The sequence below is a fragment of the Heptranchias perlo genome, chromosome 10 (assembly GCF_035084215.1).
Source record: "Heptranchias perlo isolate sHepPer1 chromosome 10, sHepPer1.hap1, whole genome shotgun sequence".
In the NCBI taxonomy this organism is placed as follows: Eukaryota; Metazoa; Chordata; class Chondrichthyes; order Hexanchiformes; family Hexanchidae; genus Heptranchias; species Heptranchias perlo.
The window spans coordinates 52,004,891-52,028,959 of NC_090334.1; the positions used below are offsets into that span (position 1 = coordinate 52,004,891).

Here is a 24,069-nt window from a genome sequence, read left to right on the forward strand (position 1 = left end):
TTTATTTATAATGAGGGAGACGAATTTGGGGCCTTCTTGCGAAAACGCACTTACAGCCATTTCTACCCCACGATCTTTTCTTAATAACAGAAATTTCTAATATCCAAAATAGGTTTTAAGCAAAATAAAGACATAAAATGTTAAAGTTCACAATCGCATCATTACATTTACCCATCAAATTGTCTCTTTTGTCTTTTAATACCTTCATTAAATTTTTAATTGATGACCTCTCTCAAATGCCTGAGCTTACACTTGAAGGCCAGGCTTTCCACTTTTGTGCATACCCAATGTATCTTTAATGCAGCAAACTTTAATTCTGCCTTCCACAAGGATTTGCCACTTTTCCAAGGGCAGGGTTATTTGCATCTTCTAAACAGACTCCCTTGTCTCTGTCTGGGAATCCAGCAGAAATGGGGTGAAATTGGCTGCAGCAGGATCTTGGAGACCTGTTTCAACATTGTGTGCCTGGCTGAAGAAATTGGAATTTTCAATTTAAAAATAAATGCATGCTTGTGTGATTAATGGCCTTGCAATTAATCGCATAGGCTTTCTGGCCCTTTAACTTTTAAAATCCCCCCTCTGCTACACATTGTAACACTGGACATTGCTAAGGTGCAAATGATGAAAAATACATTGGATGATGCATTTTTGTCACTTTCACAGATACATTGTATATCCCCCATGACTTCCGGTGGGAATCCCAGCAATGGCAGGAAAGTGGGGATCCAGCGGTGTGGTTCCCATGGAATTTCCCATCAAAATCTGCTCCAGTTATGCTTGGGTGACAACGTAATTTAAGCTGAAAATATGACCTGATATTTTTGTTCAAAGCCCTGACAATCTGAGCATGCACAACGTGCACAATTTCTCAGCAGGCATCAGCAGAATTTAGTCAAGGCAACTGCTGGAATGTTTCTCTTCAGCTTCCAGTAACATTGTTTGTTCATTTTCTCAAAATTATTTGAAGAAATGATAGAGTTCAAATTTTAAAAGCTTTATTCAAATCAAGCTTATATTGAGTATTTGTTTTAAACAGAGATTTTGTATGTGCATGTGAGAGAGAAAAAGAAAAAATGACAGACTGTGCTGATTACACGCCTATTGCAACTACTGTTTATGTTTAAATTATAAACATTCTATTATTCATTTTAGCAATGGAAAAGTCAGCTTGTGGTTTTGAAAATAAGTGCAAGCCGTATGATGAATTTGACAAAACTTTTAAATAAAAGCAATTTATTGTTTCTTTCAGAAAGCGGGTCAAACTGGCAGGAAGAAGGAGAGGGAGAGGGCAAGAGGCACTGCAGAACTGCTTTACGTATTATTGGTAAAACTTGCTGTGCCGCAAAGGAATGTACAGTAAATTTTGTCTTAAAAGAATATAAATATGTCATCCGAATATATTTACAGACATGTTGAGTGAAACCCATGCAGAAATTGGAACTTGTTTAATTCCACATTGTACGTAAGAAGTGACTATTCTGTCAAAGACCAATACTTTATTTTAACATAAGGGAAAATGTTCTGCTGCTTTGGACCAGTTATGTATGCACACATGATGGGAGGGCAGTTGGAGAATTCTGGGCAAAACCAAGACCACAAAAGTACACTCTGTGAATCAACTGCTTGGTACGTTCCAGGCCAGGTTGCTCTGGTGATGCAAGAGGATCACACTGCTGCTATGTGCAGGCCTCAATAAGCTTTTGAAAATCATGCAAATCAGGGACGCGCTTTCCTTTCCTGCATTTTCTGTGGTTTGGCCCAGAAAGGCAACATTGTTCCTAAAGATTTGTTTTAGAATGGGTGTATCTGCAAACTCAGATCCTGGTGTTTCTCTTAAAGCTGTGCTTGGTTGTATCATATTTTAGGATTTTTAACCATTTTCCTACAGAAAGAATTTGGAAAAAAAGAGCTACTTTTAAATAATGGGTTTTTAAAAGCAAAATGTGTTCACACAAGTTAAAAAAGGCAGTAAGACAATAGATGGTTAGAATGCTAATGAGCTAAACTTTTGATGTTGTTTCTCCATAGACTGCAAATAATAAGCAATGCTATTAGCCTGTCTGGGGAATAAGCAAATACCTCATACCCATTATTTGGAAAGTCTCTGAATGTTTTGTTTATGGACAGAGGGAGATAAAAAGTTGAGACAGAGACACAGGAAGCCACTCAGGTCCAGAAAAAGCATGCAAAGTCAGTCAGGTTTCAAGAAGGCAGCTCACCACCACTTTCTTGAGGGCAATTAGGGATGGGCAATAAATGCTGGCCTCGCCAGTGACACCCACATCCCATGAACGAATAAAAAAAAAAGAAAGCTGTAAGGGAAAGCTTTGGCCAGGCTCAGAAGTTGGCCGGCAGTTAGTAGTTGGTAATTCAAGTAAGGTGACTCACTGATGTGGGCAAGCGTAGTGTATTCATTATTTTGTAGTGTTACACAAAGACACGTTGTCTTGATTGAATTTAAGTGTTTCCATGGTTCATCAAAACACACATGGAGGTAAATTTTCATCTTCAGCGCATGGGTGGTAATGTGGTGAAGTTTTACTGATATTACACAAAGCAGTTCTGCAGTCTCAACTATAAGTCTCTCTCCTCCCTCCTAGTTTCACCTTTCAGAAAGAAACAATTAATTGCTTTTAATTAAAAGTTTTGTCAAATTCATCATTGAAATTAATGGAATGAAAATCAGGCGGGTTCTATAATGGGGGCGATCTGGCTTCATCAGACCACTGCCCATATGATGAAGACAAAAATTTACTCCGCAATCTTTCAAATGAATATCCAGTTCAGATCACAAGGGAATATTATCATAATATCATATTACGTTATCATATAGATATTGGACAGTAGGGGGACACCACTAAACTGCAGGACACTCAGAACACTTAGAGGATTGATTAGCATCATTGTACTGGAGAGAATACCCAAAGCAAAATCCCAAATTTGTATCGAGCTGCATTGGGACTGAGTGTGAGGTAATACTTTTTAATCACCTTTTGGTTTTAAATGTATTACATTTATTTTAACAGATGAATTTGCTGGCCTTTTGCACTTAATTTATGTATTTTGTATTTTTGTTTTGTGTTTTCTTTCTTTTTTCACCTCCTACCGTTGAAGAGAGTTCTAAAATCAGTTCAAAAACCCTATGTTTTTGGATTCTTAAGCTAGATATTTTCCTTGGGTCCAGCATCACCAGCCGCTGCTGTAAGTGGACCTTGTCTTCCCTACTAATCAGGATGTGCCTTCACCTGATCAATATTTGGATAAATGTAGCATGATCCTGGGATCAAAAAGAGAATGCTTGCCATAAGTTCTCCTTGCCTTCTGTAGCCAAAAGAATGTCAGGCTATAAATTAACAGAGAAATTTATTTAAAATTGAACAGCATTCACCACAAACAGTATGTTTGCAGTAATTACATTTTTCTCAATGTCCAAACAACAGACATTTCTACTGCACTAACTCTCAACATAGAATTGATCCCTGAAACATGATTGCTCATCTCTTTGCTGGCTTTGGACTGACTGCTGATTGGGATGGACTCAGCAGCAGATGAACTGAGGCAGGGATGGAAGCATTTTTTCATACGAGGGTAGTAGGTCTGGAACTCTCTCCCTCAAATGGCTGTGAATGCTGGATTATTTAAAATGTTCAAGACTGAGATTGATAGATTTTTGTTAGGTAGGATATGGAGAAAAGGCAGTTAAACAGATCAGCCATGATTTAATAGAATGTCGGAACAGCTTCAAGAGGCTCCTGTTTTTTTGTGTTTCTGTGGGGTTAAATTGGTTAATCCTCAAAAATGGGCACGGGCATCACGTTGCGCAATTAACCAGCGCCTGGTCAACTCGTCACAGGTAGGACGAGACATTCGTGCATGCGAAAAATCCAGGCCTTGTCACTGCGATTCCACAACATTTGCACTTTCCACCAGCAGTCTCTCTGACAGCCTGCCAAAATCTCTTAAAGATAGCTGGTATCTGTTATTTGCTAAAAATAACAGTCTGCTGACAGCATGGAGTCTGAACAGAGATCAGACATTGCACAAACAAAACACAGAATGCAGGATCCGTCTCTATGTTTACAAACGAATGAGTTACGTTAAAACATTGAATTAAGGTTGCGCACTACTAAATCCCACATCCTCCAATCTGCATGCCAGACCTCACCAATCTGAGTTGGTACCAGGCCTGCGAGAGTGCGTGCACCAAGGGTCTCTGCTGATGCACTAGACGCTTCGGTGCAAGAGGTGGACAGAAGGAGGGACATCCTATACCCGCCAGTGGGGGGGGGGGGGGGGGGGCGGCAATAGGCCTTCCAGACATATGCCCAAAAGGCAGTGGGAGGCAGCAGGGGACGCAGTCAATGCCAGGTGTATAGCACCACGAACATGGATGCAGTGCTGGAAGATGTTCAAGGCTCTGACACGAGTGGTCAAGGTGAGTGAGGTCAACTGTCAAGTAGCATCACCTCCCAACTGCACCACTAGCCGCATCCACTGCTCCACGCACTACACCCCCCATCACCCTCATACCAACAAATTTTTTCCATCAGTACGCAGCTCTTCCAATCAGGTGCTTCCTCTCACCCTTACACATTACCACTGTTGCAAGCCGCTCACCCACAACTCACAGGCCACACACACTGGCAGCTATTCAACCATGACAGGCACATCACCCAGGCACACGTCCCGCTTGCTTGCAGGAGAAGGTGGCGCATAACAGGAGGCAGCAAGTGGTAATGGCATTTAGCCCCTCGAGCCTGTTCCGCCATTCAATGAGATCATGATTGACCTGTGACCTAACTCCATATACCCACCTTAGCCCCATATCCCTTAATACCCTTGGTTCACAGAAATCTATCAATCTCAGATTTAACATTCACAAGCGAGCTAGCATCAACTGCCATTTGCAAAAGAGCATTCCAAACTTCTTCCACTCTTTGCATGTAGAAGTGTTTCCTAACTTTACTCCTGCAAGTCCTGGCTCTAAATATTGGGTTATGTCTCCTCATCCTAGTATTCAAGTATAGGAGACCTCCAAAAACAGGTACTAATGCATCATTAGCCAGAAGCAATAATCCAGCAATCAATTATAAATCCTGCATGGTCCCTTTAAATAGCGCTGGTGGGAGGTTCTCCAGACACTCTAAGACACGTTCAGATGGTCGTGGTCAAGTCAGTGCATTGAGTGGAATGATAGACACCATTTGGTGTCTATCACTTTAAATCAGCATTGCATACTCACTGTATGCATTTTCTCCTTACTTTACATGCTGCCGGCGTTCGTTATTTGCGCATACACTAAACCCTTTACCATGATGGCGTCTGGTGCATGCACACATCCAAGACGCCATCTTGGATGTTCGGGAGGCCGCATAGCGCCGAAACAATGGGCGCTAGACAGCCCAATTTCTAGCCCACAGTCCCTATCTCTGTAACCTCCTCCAGCTCTACAACTCCTCCCTGAATTCTCTGTTCCTCTGATTCTGCCCTTTTGTGCATCCACCCTTTTTTTGCCCCACCATTGGTGGCCTTGCCATTGAAACATAGAAAATAGGAGCAAGAGTAGGCCATTCGGCCCTTCGGGCCTGCTCCGCCATTCAAAATGATCATGACTGATCGTCTAACTCAGTACCCTGTTCCTGCTTTTTCCCCATATCCCTTGATCCCTTTAGCATGAAGAAATATATCTATCTCCTTCTTGAATACATCTAATGACTTGGCCTCCACTACCTTCTGTGAAAGAGAATTCCACAGGTTCACCACAGTCTGAGTGAAGAAATTTCTCCTCATCTCGGTTCTAAATGGCATTCCCCGTATCCTGAGACTGTGACCCCTGGTTCTGGACTCCCCAGCCATCGGGAACATCCTCCCTGCATCTAGTCTGTCTAGTCCTGTTAGAATTTTATATGTTTCGATGAGATCACCTCTCATTCTTCTAAATTCTAATGAATATAGGCCTAGTCGACCCAATCTCTCCTCATACGTCAGTCCTGCCATCCCAGGAATCAGTTTGGTAAACCTTTGTTACACTCCCTCCATGGCAAGGACATCCTTCCTCAGATAAACTGCACACAATACTCCAGATGTGGTCTCACCAAGGCCCTGCATCCCTGGTCCTGTACTCAAATCCTCTCGCAATGAAGGCCAACATACCATTCGCCTTCCTAATTGCTTGCTGCACCTGAATGCTTGCTTTCAGCGACTGGTGTACAAGGACACCCAGGTCTCGTTGCACCTCCCCTTTTCCCAATCTATCACCATTCAGATAATAATCTGCCTTTCTGTTTTTACAACCAAAGTGGATAACCTCACATTTATCCACGTTATACTGCATCTGCCATGTTCTTGCCCACTCACCCAACTTGTCTAAATCACATTGGAGCCTCTTTGCATCCTCCTCACAGCTCACATCCCACCCCAGCTTTGTGTCATCTGCAAACTTGGAAATGTTACATTTAGTTCCCTCATACAAATCATTGATATATATTGTGAATAGCTGGGGCCCAAGCACTGATCCCTGCGGTACCCCACTAGTCACTGCCTGCCACCCGGGAAAAGACCCGTTTATTCCTACTTTCTGTTTCCTGTCTGTCAACCAATTCTCAATCCATACCAGTATATTCCCCCCAATCCCATGTGCTTTAAATTTGTACACTAACCTCTTGTGTGGGACCTTATCAAAAGCCTTCTGAAAATCCAAATACACTACATCCACTGGTTCTCCCCTATCTATTCTACTAATTACATCCTCAAAAAACTCCAGTAGATTTGTCAAGCGTGATTTCCATTTCATAAACCTATGATGACTTTGTCCAATCCCGTTAATGCCTTCCAAGTGTTCTGTTATCGATCTTTTACAATAGACTCTAACATTTTCCCCACTACTGATGTTAGGCTAACTGGTCTGTAATTCCCTGTTTTTTCTCTCCCTCCTTTTTTAAATAGTGGGGTTACATTTGCCACCCTCCAATCTGTGGGAACTGTTCCAGAGTCGATAGAATTTTGGAAGATGATCACCAATGCATCCATTATTTCCAGGGCCACTTCCTTTAGTACTCTGGGATGTAGATTATCAGGCCCTGGGGATTTGTTAGCCTTTAGCCCCATTAATTTCCCTAGCACTATTTTTTTTACTAATACTGATTTCCTTCAGTTTCTCCCTCTCACTAGACCCTTGGATCCCAAACATTTCTGGCAGGTTATTTGTGTCCTCCTTTGCGAAGACAGAACCAAAGTATGTGTTTAATTGTTCTGACATTTCTTTGTTCCCCATTATAATTTCCCCCTTTCTGACTGTAAGGGACCTACATTTGTCATCACTAATCTTTTTCTCTTGACATATTTATAGAAGCTTTTACAGTCAGTTTTTATGTTCCCTTCTAGTTTACTCTCATACACTATTTTTCCTCTCTTAATCAATCTCTTTGTCCTCCTTTGCTGAATTCTGAACTGCTCCCAGTCCTCAGGCTTGCCGCTTTTTCTGGCAATTTTATATGTCTCCTCTTTGGATCTAATACTATCCCTAATTTCTTTTGTAAGCCACGGTTGAGTCACCTTTCCTGTTTTATTTTTGCGCCAGACAGGAATGAATAATTGTTGTAATTCCTGCACGCGTTCTTTAAATATTAGCCATTGCCTATCCACCGTCATTCCTTTTAGTAAAGTTCCCCAATCTATCATAGCCAACTCGCACCTCATACTTTCATAATTTCCTTTATTTAGATTCAGGACCCTAGTTTCAGATTCAACTACTTCACTCTCCATCTTAATGAGGAATTCTATCATGTTATGGTCGCTCTTCCCTAAGGGACCCCGCACAACAAGATTGTTAATTAATCCTTTCTCATTGCACAATACTCAGTCTAGGATCGCCTGTTCTCTGGTTGGTTCCTCAACGTATTGGTCTAGAAAACCATCACGTACACACTCCAGGAATTCCTCCCCCACAGTATTATTGCTAATTTGGTTTGACCAATCTATATGTAGATTAAAGTCATCCATGTTTATAGTTGTACCCTTCTTGCATGCATCTCTAATTTCCTGTTTAATGCCCTCCCCTATATCTCCACTGCTGTTTGGGGGCCTATAGACAACCCCCACCAACGTTTTCTGCCCCTTGGTGTTTCTTAGCTCCACCCATACAGATTCCACATTGTGATTTTCCGAGCCAATATCCTTCCTCACTATTGCATTGATTTCCTCCTTTTCTAGCAATGCTGCCCCACCTCCTTTCCCTTTTTGCCTGTCCTTCCTAAATATTGAATACCCCTGGATTTTCAGTTCCCATCCTTGGTCACCCTGCAGCCATGTCTCCGTATTCACAACTATATCATAACCGTTAATATCCATCTGCGCTGTTAATTCATCTAGCTTATTGCGAATACTCCGCGCATTAAGACACAATGCCTTTAGACTTGTCTTTTTAAGATTGCTAGTCATCTTAGTTTTATTTTGCACTATGGTCCTATTTGTTTTTCGACCTTGTTTTCTCTGCCTTCCACTATTGCTTCTTCCCTTTCTGTCTTTTGTTTCTATCCTTGTTTCCCCCTCCTCTGTCTCCCTGCTCAGGTTCCCATCCCCCTACCATTCTAGTTTAAACCTTCCCCAACAGCACAAGCAAACACCCTGACGAGGACATCGGTCCCGGTCCTGCTCGGGTGTAACCCGTCCCGCTTGTACAGGTCCCACCTTCCCCAGAACCGGTCCCAATGTCCCAGGAATCTAAATGCCTCCCTCCTACACCATCCCTGCAGCCACGCATTCATCTGATCTATTCTCCTGTTCCTATACTCACTAGCACGTGGCATTGGTAGTAATCCGGAGATCACTAACTTTGAGGTCCTGCTTGTTAATTTATCTCCTAACTCCTTAAATTCACCTTGCAGGACCTCATCCCTTTTTTTACCTATGTCGTTGGTACTGGTATGGACCACGACTACTGGCTGTTCACTCTCCCCCTCCAGAATGCCCTGTAGCCGTTCCGTGACATCCTTGACCCTAGCACCAGGGAGACAACATACCATCCTGGAGTCACGTTTGCAGCTGCAGAAACGCCCATCTATTCCCCTTACAATTGAATCCCCTATCAATATAGCCCTGCCACTCTTATTCCACCCCTCCTGTGCAGCAGAGCCACCCGTGGTGCCACGAACTTGGCTCTTGCTGCTTTCTCCCTTATAAGCCATCTCCCCCAACAGTATCCAAAGCGGTATATCTGTTTGAGAGGGAGATGGCCCCAGGGGACTCCTGCTCTACCTGCCTAGTCCTTTTACTCTGCCTGGCGGTCACCCATTTCCTTTCTGCCTGCGTAATCTTTACCTCCGGTGTGACCACCTCACTGAACGTGCCATCCACGATAATCTCAGCATCGCGGATGCTCCACAGTGAATCCACCCGCAGCTCCAGCTCCAAAATGCGATTAGCCAGTAGCTGTAGCTGGACACACTTCCTGCACACATGGTTGCCAGGGACACCTGTAGTGTCCATGACTTCCCACATAGTGCAGGAGGAGCATATCACGGGTGCGAGCTCTGCTGCCATGACTTGCCTTAGATTTACCCTGCGTTCACCTCTCGGACTCTCTTCCCGCTCTCGGGACTCTCCTTTTACACTGCGCTCACCTCTCGGGACTCTCCTTTTACACTGCGCTCACCTCTCGGGACTCTCCTCCCGCTCTCGGGACTCTCCTCCCGCTCTCGGGACTCTCCTCCCGCTCTCGGGACTCTCCTCCCGCTCTCGGGACTCTCCTTTTACACTGCACTCACCTCTCGGACTCTCCTCTTGCTCTCGGACTCTCCTCCCGTTCTCAGGATTCTCCTTTTACACTGCGCTCATCAGCCATCTAGGCCTTACGATTTGAAATTCCCTCCCTGAATCCCTCAGCTTCTTCAACTCTCTCGCCTACTTTAAGGCCCTTCTTAAAATCCATCTCCTTTACCAACCATTAGTCATCTTGCCTAATATCTCCTTTGTTTCAGCATCGTTTTTTGTTTGATCACACCTCTGTGAAGTGCCTTGGGATTTTTTTTCTATTTTAAAGACATTATATTAAATTTTAGTATCGTCAGTAGCTGGGTAATAAAAGGAAAATAAAAACTTGCTTATAAAATGCAAGTTGTTATTGGATGCTGGTGTATACAGCCACCAGAGAGTCATTCCTTCAGTTGCTCCTGGTTTTAACTCTAAAGTTACCATTACAGAAGGAAAGAAGCCAGTGATACAATATTTCAGACAAAAGTGCTTAATTTTTGTCACAACAGCTTCCGTTTGGAGTTGGGTGAAAGAAAGCTGTAATTGCAAAAAGGAAAGGTCAAACACCTTCTACCTGTTTGTTCCCACTTCTTCACATCAAGGTTTGTGCTCCGAATCATAAATGCAAAGTTATGCTTAAGGTGAATCATCTGAGGTCAATCGATCTAATTACAAGGTTGTCTTGGATACTGTTTTGCCACGGATGTACCTGAATCTAGGCTAGCCCCATATTCCTCTCAGTAAATGGCTTGATGATATACAATATTGGATCAGATATGGTCTATGACTCCTCTTAAAGGAGGAGGCACCTCATTTATTTTGAACATCCAGGAGGGAAAGCTATATTAATAGAGATTTGAACTGGGGATAGAGGAGCATGTATGTACTCCACCTTAAAAGAAAACATCTGAAATGGATTTGAGCAATAGAATTTTGGGAAAAGGTGTTTCAGGGACCCTTAGGGAACCCGTGCAAAAACAGAACATAGCCAATGCATGGCTTCAATTTTGTTTGTATCTACCTTCTCCTGCAGACATTGGAAAGGCTCTGCATTTCACTAGGATGCTTTCTAGTTTCTCTGCTACCTAATGACAGAATACATTATGCAATATTAATGGAATATCATGGTCCTAAATATTTATATCCCACTTTTTGCCAAAAATGGCACTGTCATCAGTTTTCACTCAATACAATCAGGGGTTTAAGACCAATAGCAAATAGAAGTGTGGACAATGGGCACATTAAGGGATTTTCTAAGTTTTAAAAATGTGTCAATTTAAGATTTGTATTACTTTGCATTTGGTACAAGTAATTTTTCATAGCCATTATACTTTTAAGATATCTTCTGACATTACTACATTATGCCCAAGGATGCTTGAACATTTAAGATACAGCCATTAAATTTGTGGATTAAAGTTTTGACTTGAGATCAAATAAGTGAAGGTATGCAGCTCACTGGTCCAGTGAAAACAATTTCTGCAAAAAGACATGGGTGTGCTGTTGTTATTGGATCTTTTGAATCTTTCGCCAGTTGGTTGAAATGCTTAATTAAGTTGCTTTTCCTTTTCCCTCTTGAGATCCCACGGAAATAAAGAAGGGCTGAAACATGTTCTCCACTGTAAATTAGAGGGAACAGCAATCATTAGAAGAATCTGCATAAACTATGGCAAACAGCACAAATTAGTTTTAAGAAGTTGGCTAAAGATACATTTAGCGAGGTACAAAGGGTAGCTGTTCAAAGCCTAGTTTGGCAGCAGGAGATAAGGAAGCTAAGGTGTAGTGATCAGTTGGAGTAGGGGAAGAGATGAAAGGTGGTATGGACGGGTGAGGATAATAGAGAGTGAGAGGAGAGAAAGTCAAAAGAGAGGCCTAAAATAAAAAGAAAATTGAAGTACTGGGCTCAGGTTCAGAGCAGGAGCCAAAACACACATGCGAACAGACACAAAGGAAGGTCAGGTTACGTGGCAGAGATTAGGCGAGATGTGTAGTGGTCATAAACAGAGGTTAGGGAGGAGACAATATGAAATATTACCTCTCTACATGTGCTAATTTATGATTATCTATGTTAATTTTTAATATTAAATAATTAATTTAAACAAAGTCCATGGTTTAAAATTAATGGATGGACAATCCAAGATCCATGAATGAAACACGTGCCCAAATTCGAAATATACACAATTTCTGTGTTGGGAATGCTCAAGACAAAAAATTACTGTAAAAAAGCCTTAGCAAGAATTAAAAACATATCTAGATAAATGGTTAGTACTAAGCACAACCAATTTACCTGATATCTGGATAGTCTACATACAATGCGTTCAGTTTTGTCTCAATTTCTTTTCTGTTTGCATCAATAAAATCAGCCAAATGATGAGTTGCTGGAAAAAGCCACGAAGCAGTACTGCCCTAGAAAACAAAAGATTTAGTTCATACATCTACAAACTAAAAATTCATTACTTGTACTGATGCATTTTATAAGCAAGTTTTTATTTTCCTTCTATTACCCAGCTACTGACGATACTAACATTTACAAGCTAGTATTTTATACATTTCCGAGTCAACATGATGACCAACTATATTTTTAGAACTAAGTTTTACCAGTAATTACTAGTTGACCACTATGCTTTATAGCCTATGAAACCATTTTCAAAACATGTGATTTTATTCTGAAGTCATGGCAAGTCTCCTGAATTGCTGTTTTAATTGAAGTGGTACTACCGTTGGTATCTTAAAAATGAGAAGACAGATTAAATAATCCCATTCACATAAATTGCACCTTAAATAGATTTGTTAAATATAAACTTTACTTATCCTTGTATATCACATAGCACTGGTTTACCCCATTCTCCATCCATGAATCAATCTGGGCCTGCTTGTAGCAGCCATTTCGAGATGCACCTAGAATAACTGATCGTAAAGCTTCTACCTTCATGATCAAAATCATTCTTCATAATGAGGAAAAAATGCCTTGTAACTGCACTGGCAAGTCACTAAAATCCCCTTTGCATCAGGAGTTTTCAAAATGGAGTGTCTGGACCTTAGGGAATCCATGAAGGGATCTTGGAGGTCATCAGATTTCTATATAATTCTACACTTGTTTACTCACTAACAACTTATTTCTTTTGCTGTATTCTAATAGTAATAAAATCTGCAATGATATCCCTGTTTTCTTTAGTTGTCTGACACTGTCTTTTGGAATTTTAGGCAGAGGCCTTTAGAAGTGTCAATATTTGCAGGGGTTCCCTGGCTGTGTGTTAATATTTGCAGGGGTTCTCCAAACAAAAATGTTTGTAACCACTGCCGTTCATCAGGATTTAGCTAAATTTAGAGCCCTGTTAATATCAAGAATTAAAGGAACAATGAGAAACACAAAATCAGCAAATCTCAAATAAGGCTAGAGATTAGGAGGGATAGTAGATATATGAACTAGATAAAGGTTAGGTTATTTAATGCAGTGTTTATTAATTACTTCACAGTGGAGCTGGCTGAATACCTATGCCCATCATTCCTATTTTTGCTAAAAACATAAGGGCATATTTTTCATATGAATGAAATGGGGGTAAGGTACACACACATGGCTTTCAAATGTGAAAGAATGTGATTTAATTAGCCGCAAAAAAATTAGCGGACCATCATGATGCACCTTTAATAACAGTCCATTCATGCTTCTCAAGCAGCTAATGAAGTACTTAACCTTCATAAATGTCAAACCTTGGGAATCAAGTTCTGTAATAGGCAGTTGTTTAGGAAAATGTCTGAATGTTGGCAAAGAAAGGAGATTTTGCTGCTTCGAACCACAGTAATGAAACAATGCAAGGACATTTTAGATAGGGAAGGAGGCCTTCAGCATGCAAAGAAGATGCAAGGCACATCAATATATGACAGACAGGGTCAATGCTATGACTGGTAGGAAGTCTGAAGGAAGGTGCACTTTTTAAAGAAAACACAAAGATAATACATGAAGTAGCCTGCACATGGTGGGGGAATATTGTTTGAAGAGGCTTTGGCACACCAGGGGGAGTTATGACAGAGGTGTGTCAGCTGGTGCATAAAGACTTGCAGGGAATACTCTTAAAAACAAAGACTAATATAAAATATTTCATATTACTTACAAGTTCTTCATACATCTTATTTATTGTTCCCAATTCTTCTCTTATTTTATTTGCTGCTGTGCCACGCTTTCTAGATGATTTGCAGTTAATGCGCTGTTTCATGATTTGTGTAATGTACTCTCTAACAAACTGATAGTGGACATCAGATGTTAGGACCTTATATTTAAACAGAAATAATTAATTTTCAGTTATTTATAATAGTCATTCTTTTTACAATATTTAATAATTGAACTGTTTGATATTTGAACTATAAGCAGTGTACCTGGCAATTGGTTTGTTTCATTTTCTTGAACTCTTCACAATACTTTTTAGCTGTGCTTATTATCTGATCAAAATCTTCACTGTTGGACAGCCATTTCTTTGTCATGAGCTTCTTAAAACAACACTAGAAAATAAAATTTCCAGTATAGTAGCATATCATTAATGTATAAATTATTTGAGAACACTACTCCCAACATACCTTCAACTGAAGCAGAAGATCATCTGAGAGAATTTTATTGAGATCTTGTACAGCATTATTCAATGTCTTTTCTACTTTGTTTGCATGTACAACATTGTCCTGCTGAAGAGTCTCTACGTATTCCCTGTGGTGGGGAGGAAGGGAGATAAAGGTAAGCAGTATAAATTGATAACCATAAATGAGAGAATAGTTGTTGGAAATGGAGAACAAAATATGGAATGTAACAGGCAGTCTTTATTCCTGTAGCTTTAGCTGTCAAGTTATGTTTTAGAGTGCCACCTGGTGTACAGATTATGTTGGAACTACAATACGTGGATACAGTAGGCAGGATTTTCCTCTGCCTTTCTACCAATTTTGCTAGCATCCACTGTATTTTGCTTTTGTTTGAGATTAAGGGGTGATTTGATGGAGGTATTTAAAATTATGATGGGATGGGACAGGGTAGATAGAAACAGACTGTTTCCAGTGATTGAGGGATCCAGAACAAGGGGCACAGATATAATATTAAATGCAAGAGATTTAGGACAGAAAGCAGGAGAAACATTTTTACAGAGAAGATTGTGAAGCTGTGGAATGTACTAGCAGAATTAGTGACTGAAACAAAGACCATGTTAACATTTAAGAATAGGTTAGATAGGTGGTCGAAGAAAAGGGAATAAAAGGGATATGGGAAGAGAGCGGGCACATAGGATTCCAACTACTGATCATGTGGAGGATAAAGACCAACACGGACTGGTTGGGCCAAAGGGCCTGCTGTGTTTTTAGACGTAAGTGGGGTGGTAGCAAAATGAAAATTGCCCCCGAAACATCCAAGACCTGAATATAGTGCAGAGAAAAACTACAACACTGATCCCTTGGGCATGGTTTTTACCTGGAGCCGGGAAGACAGCGGGGAGGGGTGGATTTTCACGTGGGAAATAAATAATTTGATTGACAGTGACGTAATTAATTAAATAAATACTATTGATATAGCAGGGCAAGAGATGTGTTGCAGCTGCAACAAGTGGGAGCTAATGGACAGTCTTGTCCGGGGCGACCATATCTGCAGTAAGTGTTTGCAGCTTGAAGAACTTCGGCTCAGAGTTGATGAGCTGGAGTCCGAGCTGCAGATTTTGCAATACATCAGGAAGGGAGAAAGTTACCTGGACACTTTGTTCCAGGAGCAGTCACACCCCTTAGACTAAACACTTTAGATTTGGCCCGTGGTCAGGGACAGGAGCGTGTGACTGCGAGTGAGGCAGGTACGGGGATCCAGGAGATAGCATTGCAGGAGCCTCAGCCCTTGCACTTGTCTAACAGTTATGGAGTTCTTGCAAGCTGTGTGGATGAGAGCAAGGATTGCAGGGAGGGTGAGCAAACTGACCACGGCAACGTGGTACAGGAGGCCATTCAAGAGGGGGGAGTAAAAAGGAAGGTGGTAGTAGTAGGAGACATTACAGTTAGGTGGCTAGATACTGTTCTCTGCAGCCAAGAGCGTGAGTCCCGAAGGCTGTGTTGCCTGCCCGCTGCCAGGGTAAAGGACATCGCCTCCGGACTGGAGAGGAACTTGGAGTGGGAGGGGGAGGATCCAGTTGTCGTGGTAGGTATAGGTGAGACTAAGAAAGAGGTTCTGCTGAGGGAGTATGAGCAGCTAGGGACTAAATTAAAAAGCAGAACCACAAAGGTAATAATCTCTGGATTATTACCTGCGCCACGAGCAAAAAGAGAGATGAATGTGTGGCTCAAAGATTGGTGTGGGAGAAGTGGGTTTCGATTCATGGGACACTGGCATCAGGGGAAAGAGAGAGCTGTTCCGTCAAGACAGGCTTCACCTGAACCATGCTGGGACCAGTGTTCCGGCGAATCGAATAACTAGGGCTGTAGATTGGGCTTTAAACTAAATGGGGGGGTGGGGGGAGGGTTCAGGTGGGGGGAAATTTAGAATATTGAAGAGAAAGGACAAGGAAGTATTACAGGGAACAGATAGGGGTGATGATAACCAGAGTGTGACAGGAAGGGACAGAGCGAACAAACATAAGAGCGCACCAGCAAATGGGGTCAGAGTAGGAAAAAAAATGGTAAAAAGACAAAATATAAGGTTCTTTATCTGAATGCGTGCAGCATTCGTAATAAGATAGATGAATTGACAGCACATATAGAAACAAATGGGTGCGATCTCATTGCCATTACAGAGACATGGATGCAAGGTGACCAAGGTTGGGAACTGAATATTCAGGGGTATCTAACATTTCTGAAGGATAGGAAGAAAGGAAAAGGTGGTGGGGTAGCTCTGTTAATAAAGGATGAAATTAATACAATAGTGAGAAATGATCTTGGCTCAGAAGATCAAGATGTAGAATCAATTTGGGTGGAGGTAAGAAATAGCAAGGGTGAGAAATCACTGGTGGGAGTAGTCTATAGGCTCCCTAACAGTAGCTACACTGTAGGGCAAAATATAAATCCAGAAATAATGGGGGCTTGTAAAAAAGTTAATGCAATAATCATGGGCGATTTTAACTTTCATATAGATTGGACAAATCAAATTGGCAAAAGTAGCCCTGAGGATGAGGTCAAAGAGTGTATTTGGGACTGTTTCTTAGAACAATATGTTGTGGAACCAGAGAACAGGCCATTTTAGTTCTGGTAATGGGTAATGAGACAGGATTAATTAATGACCTCAAAGTAAAGGATCCCTTAGGAAACAGTGATCATAATATGATAGAATTTCATATTCAGTTTGAGAATGAGGATCTTGGATCTGAAAATACTGTATTAAACCTAAATAAGGGCAATTACAATGGCATGAGGACAGAGTTGGCTAAAGTGGACTGGGAAAACAGATTAGAAGGTATGACGGTGGATAAGCAGTGGCAGACATTTAAAAAGATATTTTATGACTCAACAAAAATATATCCCAGTAAGGAGGAAAGACTCCATGAGAAGGGTGTACCAGCCATGGCTAACTAAGGAAGTTAAGGATGGTATCAAGTTAAAAGAAAAGGCATACAACGTGGCAAAGATTAGTGGTAAGCCTGAAGATTGGGAAAACTTTAGAAACCAGCAAAGGAGGACTAAAAAAATAAAGAGGGAGAAAATAGATTGTGAGAGTAAACTAGCAAGAAATATAAAAACTGACAGTAAGAGCTTTTGCAAGTATATAAAAAGGAAGAGAGTAGCCAAAGTAAGTATAGGTCCCTTAGAGGATGAGACGGGAAATGGCAGAGGCATTGAATAGATATTTTGTATCTATCTTCACAGTAGAAGACACTAAAAGCATACCAATAATAGTAGATAATCAAGGGGCAAAGGGGAGAGAGTATCTAAAAACAATCACTATCACTAGAGAAAAAGTATTAGGCAAACTAATGGGTCTGCTGACAAGTCCCCTGGACCTGATGGCTTGCATCCGAGGGTCTTAAAAGAAGTGGCTACAGAGGTAGTGGATGCATTAGTTATAATCTTCCAAAATTCATTAGATTCTGGAAAGGTCCCAGTGGATTGGAAAATCGCAAATGTAACGCCCTTATTCATAAAAGGAAGACAGAAAGCAGGTAACTATAGGCCAATTAGCCTAATATCTGTCATTGGGAAAATGCTAGAATTGGTTATTAAGGAAGTAGTAGCAGGTCATTTAGAGACTCAAAATAAAATCAAGGAGAGTCAACATGGTTTTATGAAAGGGAAATCATGTTTGACAAATTTATTAGAGTTCTTTGACGAAGTAAAAAGCAGGTTGGATAAAGGGGAACCAGTAGATATAGTGTATTCGGATTTCCAAAAGGCATTCGAAAAGGTGCCACATAAAAGGTTACTGCACAAGGTGTTGGGGGTAATATATTAGCATGGATAGAGGATTAGCTAACTAACAGAAAACAGAGAGTCGGGCTAAAGAGGTTATTTTCAGGATGGAAATCTGTAACTAGTGGGGTGCCACAAGGATCAGTGCTGGGGCTTCAGCTATTTACAATCTATATCAATGACTTGGATAAAGGAAGCGAGTGTACTGTGGCCAAATTTGCTGATGATACAAAGATAGGTGGAAAAGTAAGTTGATAGGAGGCCACAAAGTGTCTGCAAATGGATATAGATAGTTTAAGCAAGTGGGCAAAAATTTGGCAGATGGAGTATCATGTGGGAAAATGTGAAGTCATCAACTTTGGTAGGAAGAATAAAAAAGCAAAATATTACATAAATGGAGAAAGACTACAGAATGCTGCGGTACAGAGGGATTTGGGTGTCCTTGTACATGAAACACAAAAAGTTAGCATACAGGTGCAGCAGGTAATTGGGAAGGCAAATGAAATTTGGCCTTTATTTCAAGGAGGATGGAGTATAAAAGCAGGGAAGTCTTGCTACAACTGTACAGGGTGCTGGTGAGACCACACCTACAGTACTGCGTACAGTTTTGGTCCCCTTATTTAAGGAAGGATATACTTGCATTGGAGGCAGTTCAGAGACGGTTCACTAGGTTGATTCTGGGTATGGATGGGTTTTCTTATGAGGAAAGATTGAGCAGGTTGGGCCTATACTCTCTGGAGTTTAGAAGAATGAGAAGAGATCTTATTGAAACATATAAGATTCTGAGGGGGCTTGACAGGGTAAATGCTGAGAGGATGTTTCCCCTCATCGGGGAAATCTAGAACAAGGGGGCATGGTCTCAGAATAACGGGTTGCCTATTTAAGACGGAGATGAGGAGAAATTTCTTCTCTCAGAGGGTTGTGAACCTTTGGAATTCTTTGCCCCAAAAAGCGGTGGAGGCTGAGTCATTGAATATATTCAAAGCTCAGTTAGACAAATTTTTGATCAGCAAGGGAGTCAAAGGATATGGGGAACAGGCGGGAAAGAGGAGTTGAGGCCAGAATCAGATCAGCCATGATCTCATTGAATGGCAGAGCAGGGTTGAAGGGCCAAATGGCCTACTCCTGCTCCTATCTCTTATGTTCTTGTGCATCAGAATCTGCGATTACAACTTCATTGAAGCCAATTATTTTTGCTTCTGGGTCTCCTGTCTCCAAGCTGCATAGTGGGTGTACTGCGCACTCTAATGACGCGATCAGAAGTCCACTATTTGAAGGGCCAATGCAAAAATGGATTTTGGAGAAAGGAGGAAATGATTCAATGGATTCAAAGAGAGCAAGGCCAGCATCCAGGTTCACAGATGGTTCCCTTGAAGTACTGCTGGGTGCAGTAAGGACCAGGAGAGAAACAATATATCCCCGCGGTGGGAGGAAGAAACTTGGTTCTACCACCAAGAAGGCGTGGCTGGAGGTGGCTGAGGAGGTGAGCAGCAGCAGCACAGTGCCCAGGTCTTGGCTGCAGTGTAGGAAGCACTTTAATGACCTAACCAGGTCAGGAAAAGTGAGTACAGTTGCTGATTCACCTACATCCTGTGGTGTACAATGTAATAAACTGGCCAAGTGGTGAAGGATAGAAAACTAGAGGCTAGTCTTCAGTTGCTTCCAAGCTTTTATTCACAGAGCTCAACATTACACCCACACCACACCCCAGATCAGCTCTCTTATAAATGGATACAAAAGAGTTCCCAATTGATACACATCACCTGAATACAATTAACACTAATTGCTATAAATCACATGGATACAATTAATAGACAACAGCCTCCCTTTCACTCTGCCTTGCCAAGCGTACGCCATCAAATCACTCCTCACACCCATTTAAGTTTCAGCAGCACTCATCTTTCACTTTCTGTGCACTTCCTCACCTCCCCATGTATCCATCCACCGCTGCCACTCACCCCAACCCTTATGCAATGTGATGTATCTGACTCATAGCCACCCTCACCCAACGCACTGCATCCATCGGGTGAATACGTCACCTCCAGTCTCTCACAGGTCTGTTCTTTCAACCCTTGCAGAAGAGAGCGCAAAATGCAAGGGAGAGGGTGAGGACTGGAGGTGGCCCTCCACAAATAGTCCAGCTGACAGATACAAAGAAGAAAGCCTTGCAGCATAGTGGCACATCTGCATCCCTCTAAATCAGAGATGGAGAGACTGGAAATCCGCAGATGCCTGTTTTATTTCATTTGTTCATGGGATGTGGGCATCGCTAGCAAGGCCAGCATTTATTGCCCATCCCCAATTGCCCTGGAGAAGGTGGTGGTGAGCCGCCTTCTTGAACTGCTGCAGTCTGTCTGGTGAAGGTTCTCCACAGTGCTGTCAGGTTAGGGAGTTCCAGGATTTTGACCCAGCAACGATAAAGGAACGGCAATATATTTCCAAGTTGGGATGGTGTGTGACTTGGAGGGGAACGTGCAGGTGGTGGTGTTCCCATGCGCCTGCTGCCCTTGTCCTTCTAGGTGGTACAGGTCGTGGGTTTGGGAGGTGCTGTCGAAGATGGTACACACTGCAGCCACGGTGTGCCAGTGGTGGAGGGAGTGAATGTTTAAGATGGTGGATGGGATGCCAATCAAGCGGGCTGCTTTCTCCTGGATGGTGTCGAGCTGCATTGTTGGAGCTGCATTCATCCAGGCAAGTGGAGAGTACTCTATCACATTCCTGACTTGTGCCTTGTAGATGGTGGAAAGGCTTTGGGGAGTCAGGAGGTGAGTCACTCGCCGCAGAATACCCAGCCTCTGACCTGCTCTTGTAGCCAAAGTATTTATGTGGCTGGTCCAGTTTCTGGTCAATGGTGACCCCCAGGATGTTGATGGTGGGGGATTCGGCGATGGTAATGCCGTTGAATGTCAAGGGGAGGTGGTTAGACTCTCTCTTGTTGGAGATGGTTATTGCCTGGCACTTGTCTGGCGCAAATGTTACTTGCCACTTATCAGCCCAAGCCTGGATGTTGTCCAGGTCTTGTTGCATGCGGGCACGGACTGCTTCATTATCTGAGGGGTTGCGAATGGAACTGAACACTGTGCAATCATCAGCGAACATCCCCATTTCTGACCTTATGATAGAGGGAAGGTCATTGATGAAGCAGCTGAAGATGGTTGGGCCTAGGACACTGCCCTGAGGAACTCCTGCAGCAATGTCCTGGGGCTGAGATGATTGGCCTCCAACAACCACTACCATCTTCCTTTGTGCTAGGTATGATTCCAGCCACTGGAGAGATTTCCCACCTGATTCCCATTGACTTCAATTTTACTAGGGCTCCTTGGTGCCACGCTCGGTCAAACGCTGCCTTGATATCAAGGGCAGTCACTCTCACCTCACCTCTGGAATTCAGCTCTTTTGTCCACATTTGGACCAAGGCTATAATGAGGTCTGGAGCCGAGTGGTCCTGGCGGAACCCACACTGAGCATCGGTGTGCAGATTATTGGTGAGTAAGTGCTGCTTAATAGCACGGTCGACGACACCCTCCATCACTTTGCTGATGATTGAGAGTAGGTTGATGGGGTGGTAATTGGCCGGATTGGATTTGTCCTGCTTTTTGTGGACAGGACATACCTGGGCAATTTTCCACATTGTCGGGTAGATGCCAGTGTTGTAGCTGTACTGGAACAGCTTGGCTAGAGGCGCAGCTAGTTCTGGAGCACAAGTCTTCAGCACTACAGCCGGGATGATGTCGGGGCCCATAGCCTTTACTGTATCCAGCGCACTCAGCCGTTTCTTGATATCACGTGGAGTGAATCGAATTGGCTGAAGACTGGCTTCTGTGATGTGGGGATATCGGGAGGAGGCCGACATGGATCATCCACTTGGCACTTCTGGCTGAAGATGGTTGCAAAAGCTTCAGCCTTGTCTTTTGCACTCACGTGCTGGACTCCGCCATCATTGAGGATGGAGATGTTTACAGTGCCGCCTCCTCCCATTAGTTGTTTAATTGTCCACCACCATTCACGACTGGATGTGGCAGGACTGCAGAGCTTTGATCTGATCCGTTGGTTGTGGAATCGCTTAGCTCTGTCTATAGCGTGTTGCTTCCGCTGTTTAGCATGCATGTAGTCCTGACTTGTAGTTTCACCAGATTGGCACCTCATTTTTAGGTACGCCTGGTGCTGCTCCTGGCATGCTGTTCTACACTCCTCATTGAACCATGGTTGATCCCCTGACTTGCTGGTAATGGTAGAGTGAGGAATATGCCAGGCCATGAGGTTACAGATTGTGCTGGAATACAATTCTGCTGCTGCTGATGGCCCACAGCGCCTCATGGATGCCTAGTTTTGAGCTGCTAGATCGGTTCTGAATCTATCCCATTTAGCAAGGTGATAGTGTCACACAACACGTTGGATGGTGTCCTCAGTGCGAAGACGGGACTTCATCTCCACGAGGACAGTGCGGTGGTTGCTCCTACCAATACTGTCATGGACAGATGCATCTGCGACAGGTGGATTGGTGAGGACGAGGTCAAGTAGGTTTTTCCCTCCTGTTGGTTCGCTCACCACCTGCCACAGGCCCAATCTGGCAGCTATGTCCTTCAGGACTCAGCCAGCTCGTTCAGTAGTGGTGCTACCGAGCCACTCTTGGTGATGGACATTGAAGTCCCCCACCCAGAGTACATTCTGTGCCCTTGCTATCCTCAGTGCTTCCTCCAAGTGGTGCTCAGCATGGAGGAGGACTGATTCATCAGCAGAGGGAGGGCAGTAGGTGGTAATCAGCATAAGGTTTCCTTGTCCATGTTTGATCTGATGCCATGAGATTTCATGGGGTCTGGAGTCAATGTTGAGGACTCCCAGGGCCACTCCCTCCTGACTGTATATCACTGTACTGCCACTTCTGGTGGGTCTGTCCTGCCGGTGGGACAGGACATACCCAGGGATGGTGATGGAAGAGTCTGGGACATTGCTGAAAGGTATGATTCTGTGAGAAAAGCTATGTCAGGCTGTTGCTTGACTAGAATGTGGGACAGCTCTCCCAATTTTGGCACAAGTCCCCAGATGTTAGTGAAGAGGACTTTGCAGGGTCGACTGGGCTTGGTTTGACTTTGTCGTGTCCGGTGCCTAGTGGTTCGATGCCGGATGGTCCGTCTGATTTTATTCTTATTGTGACTTTCTGTCGCGAGACTGTACAACTGAGTGGCTTGCTAGGCCATTTCAGAGGGAGATTAAGAATCAACCACATTGCTGTGGGTCTGTAGTCACATATAGGCCAGACCGGGTAAGGACGGCAGGTTTCCTTCCCTAAAGGGCATTAGTGAACCAGATAGGTTTTTATGACAATCCGGTAGTTTCATGGCCACCATTACGGATACTAGTTTTTTTTATTCCAGATTTATTATAATTAATTGAATTTAAATTCCCCAGCTGCCGTGGCGGGATTTGAACTCGTGACTCTGGATTATTAGTCCAGGCCTCTGGATTACTAGTCCAGTAACATAACCACTATGCTACCGTACCCACTATTTCATCAATGACTGAACTACAACAAACCTAAGTATGGTGATTGCCAAGATTGTTACTTTGCCATGACTAATTCCTTTTGCTTTCTTTTGTCTTCCAGGATCTTCACGTGTACAAGAAGAATGTGCGGAGATGTGTGACATCGATTCCTCAAAGGACCTCATTCATTCAGAGGGTGCACCATCACAGGACATACAGCCATGCACCAGCGCAGAGACTGGCACTTCGGTAGGTCCTGTGAGCCAGTTAGTTGGGTTGTCACCTGCTGATTCAAAACTCACAAGTGAACAGACACTGGTGGAAGGGGCAGCTGTGGAGGGTCTGCATCGGAGGGCGCAATCCTCTCCAAGCTCTGCTCAGCTGGACACAGATGCTGAACCCCAGGGGCCATCGTGAGAACAAGAATGATTGAGGTTCAGCTGCAACTTTGCGATGTATTGGTAAACATACCACGTACACGCTCCACAA

General features: G+C 43.0%; 1 protein-coding gene and 1 long non-coding RNA gene across 4 annotated transcripts in view; one reads left to right on the forward strand and one right to left on the reverse strand.

Annotated features, from left to right (window-relative positions):
• Positions 1-1,216: 1,216 nt before the first annotated feature.
• The window catches only part of LOC137326550 (exocyst complex component 3-like), a 64,817-nt gene continuing 41,964 nt past the window's right edge, over positions 1,217-24,069 (reverse strand). For all 3 annotated transcript variants that reach the window (XM_067991764.1, XM_067991763.1, XM_067991762.1), the window contains exons 8-12: positions 14,320-14,443; positions 14,122-14,244; positions 13,860-14,015; positions 12,035-12,153; positions 1,217-11,366 (exon numbers count right to left, since the gene is read on the reverse strand). In XM_067991764.1, the coding sequence (XP_067847865.1) occupies positions 11,180-11,366; positions 12,035-12,153; positions 13,860-14,015; positions 14,122-14,244; positions 14,320-14,443 (709 nt within the window). In that variant the 3' untranslated portion in view covers positions 1,217-11,179. The remainder of the gene's footprint in view (positions 11,367-12,034; positions 12,154-13,859; positions 14,016-14,121; positions 14,245-14,319; positions 14,444-24,069) is intronic.
• LOC137326553 (uncharacterized) lies at positions 2,885-23,831 on the forward strand. The gene is made up of 3 exons (XR_010964218.1): positions 2,885-2,972; positions 14,428-14,470; positions 23,702-23,831. It is a non-coding gene; the product is annotated as an uncharacterized lncRNA (long non-coding RNA).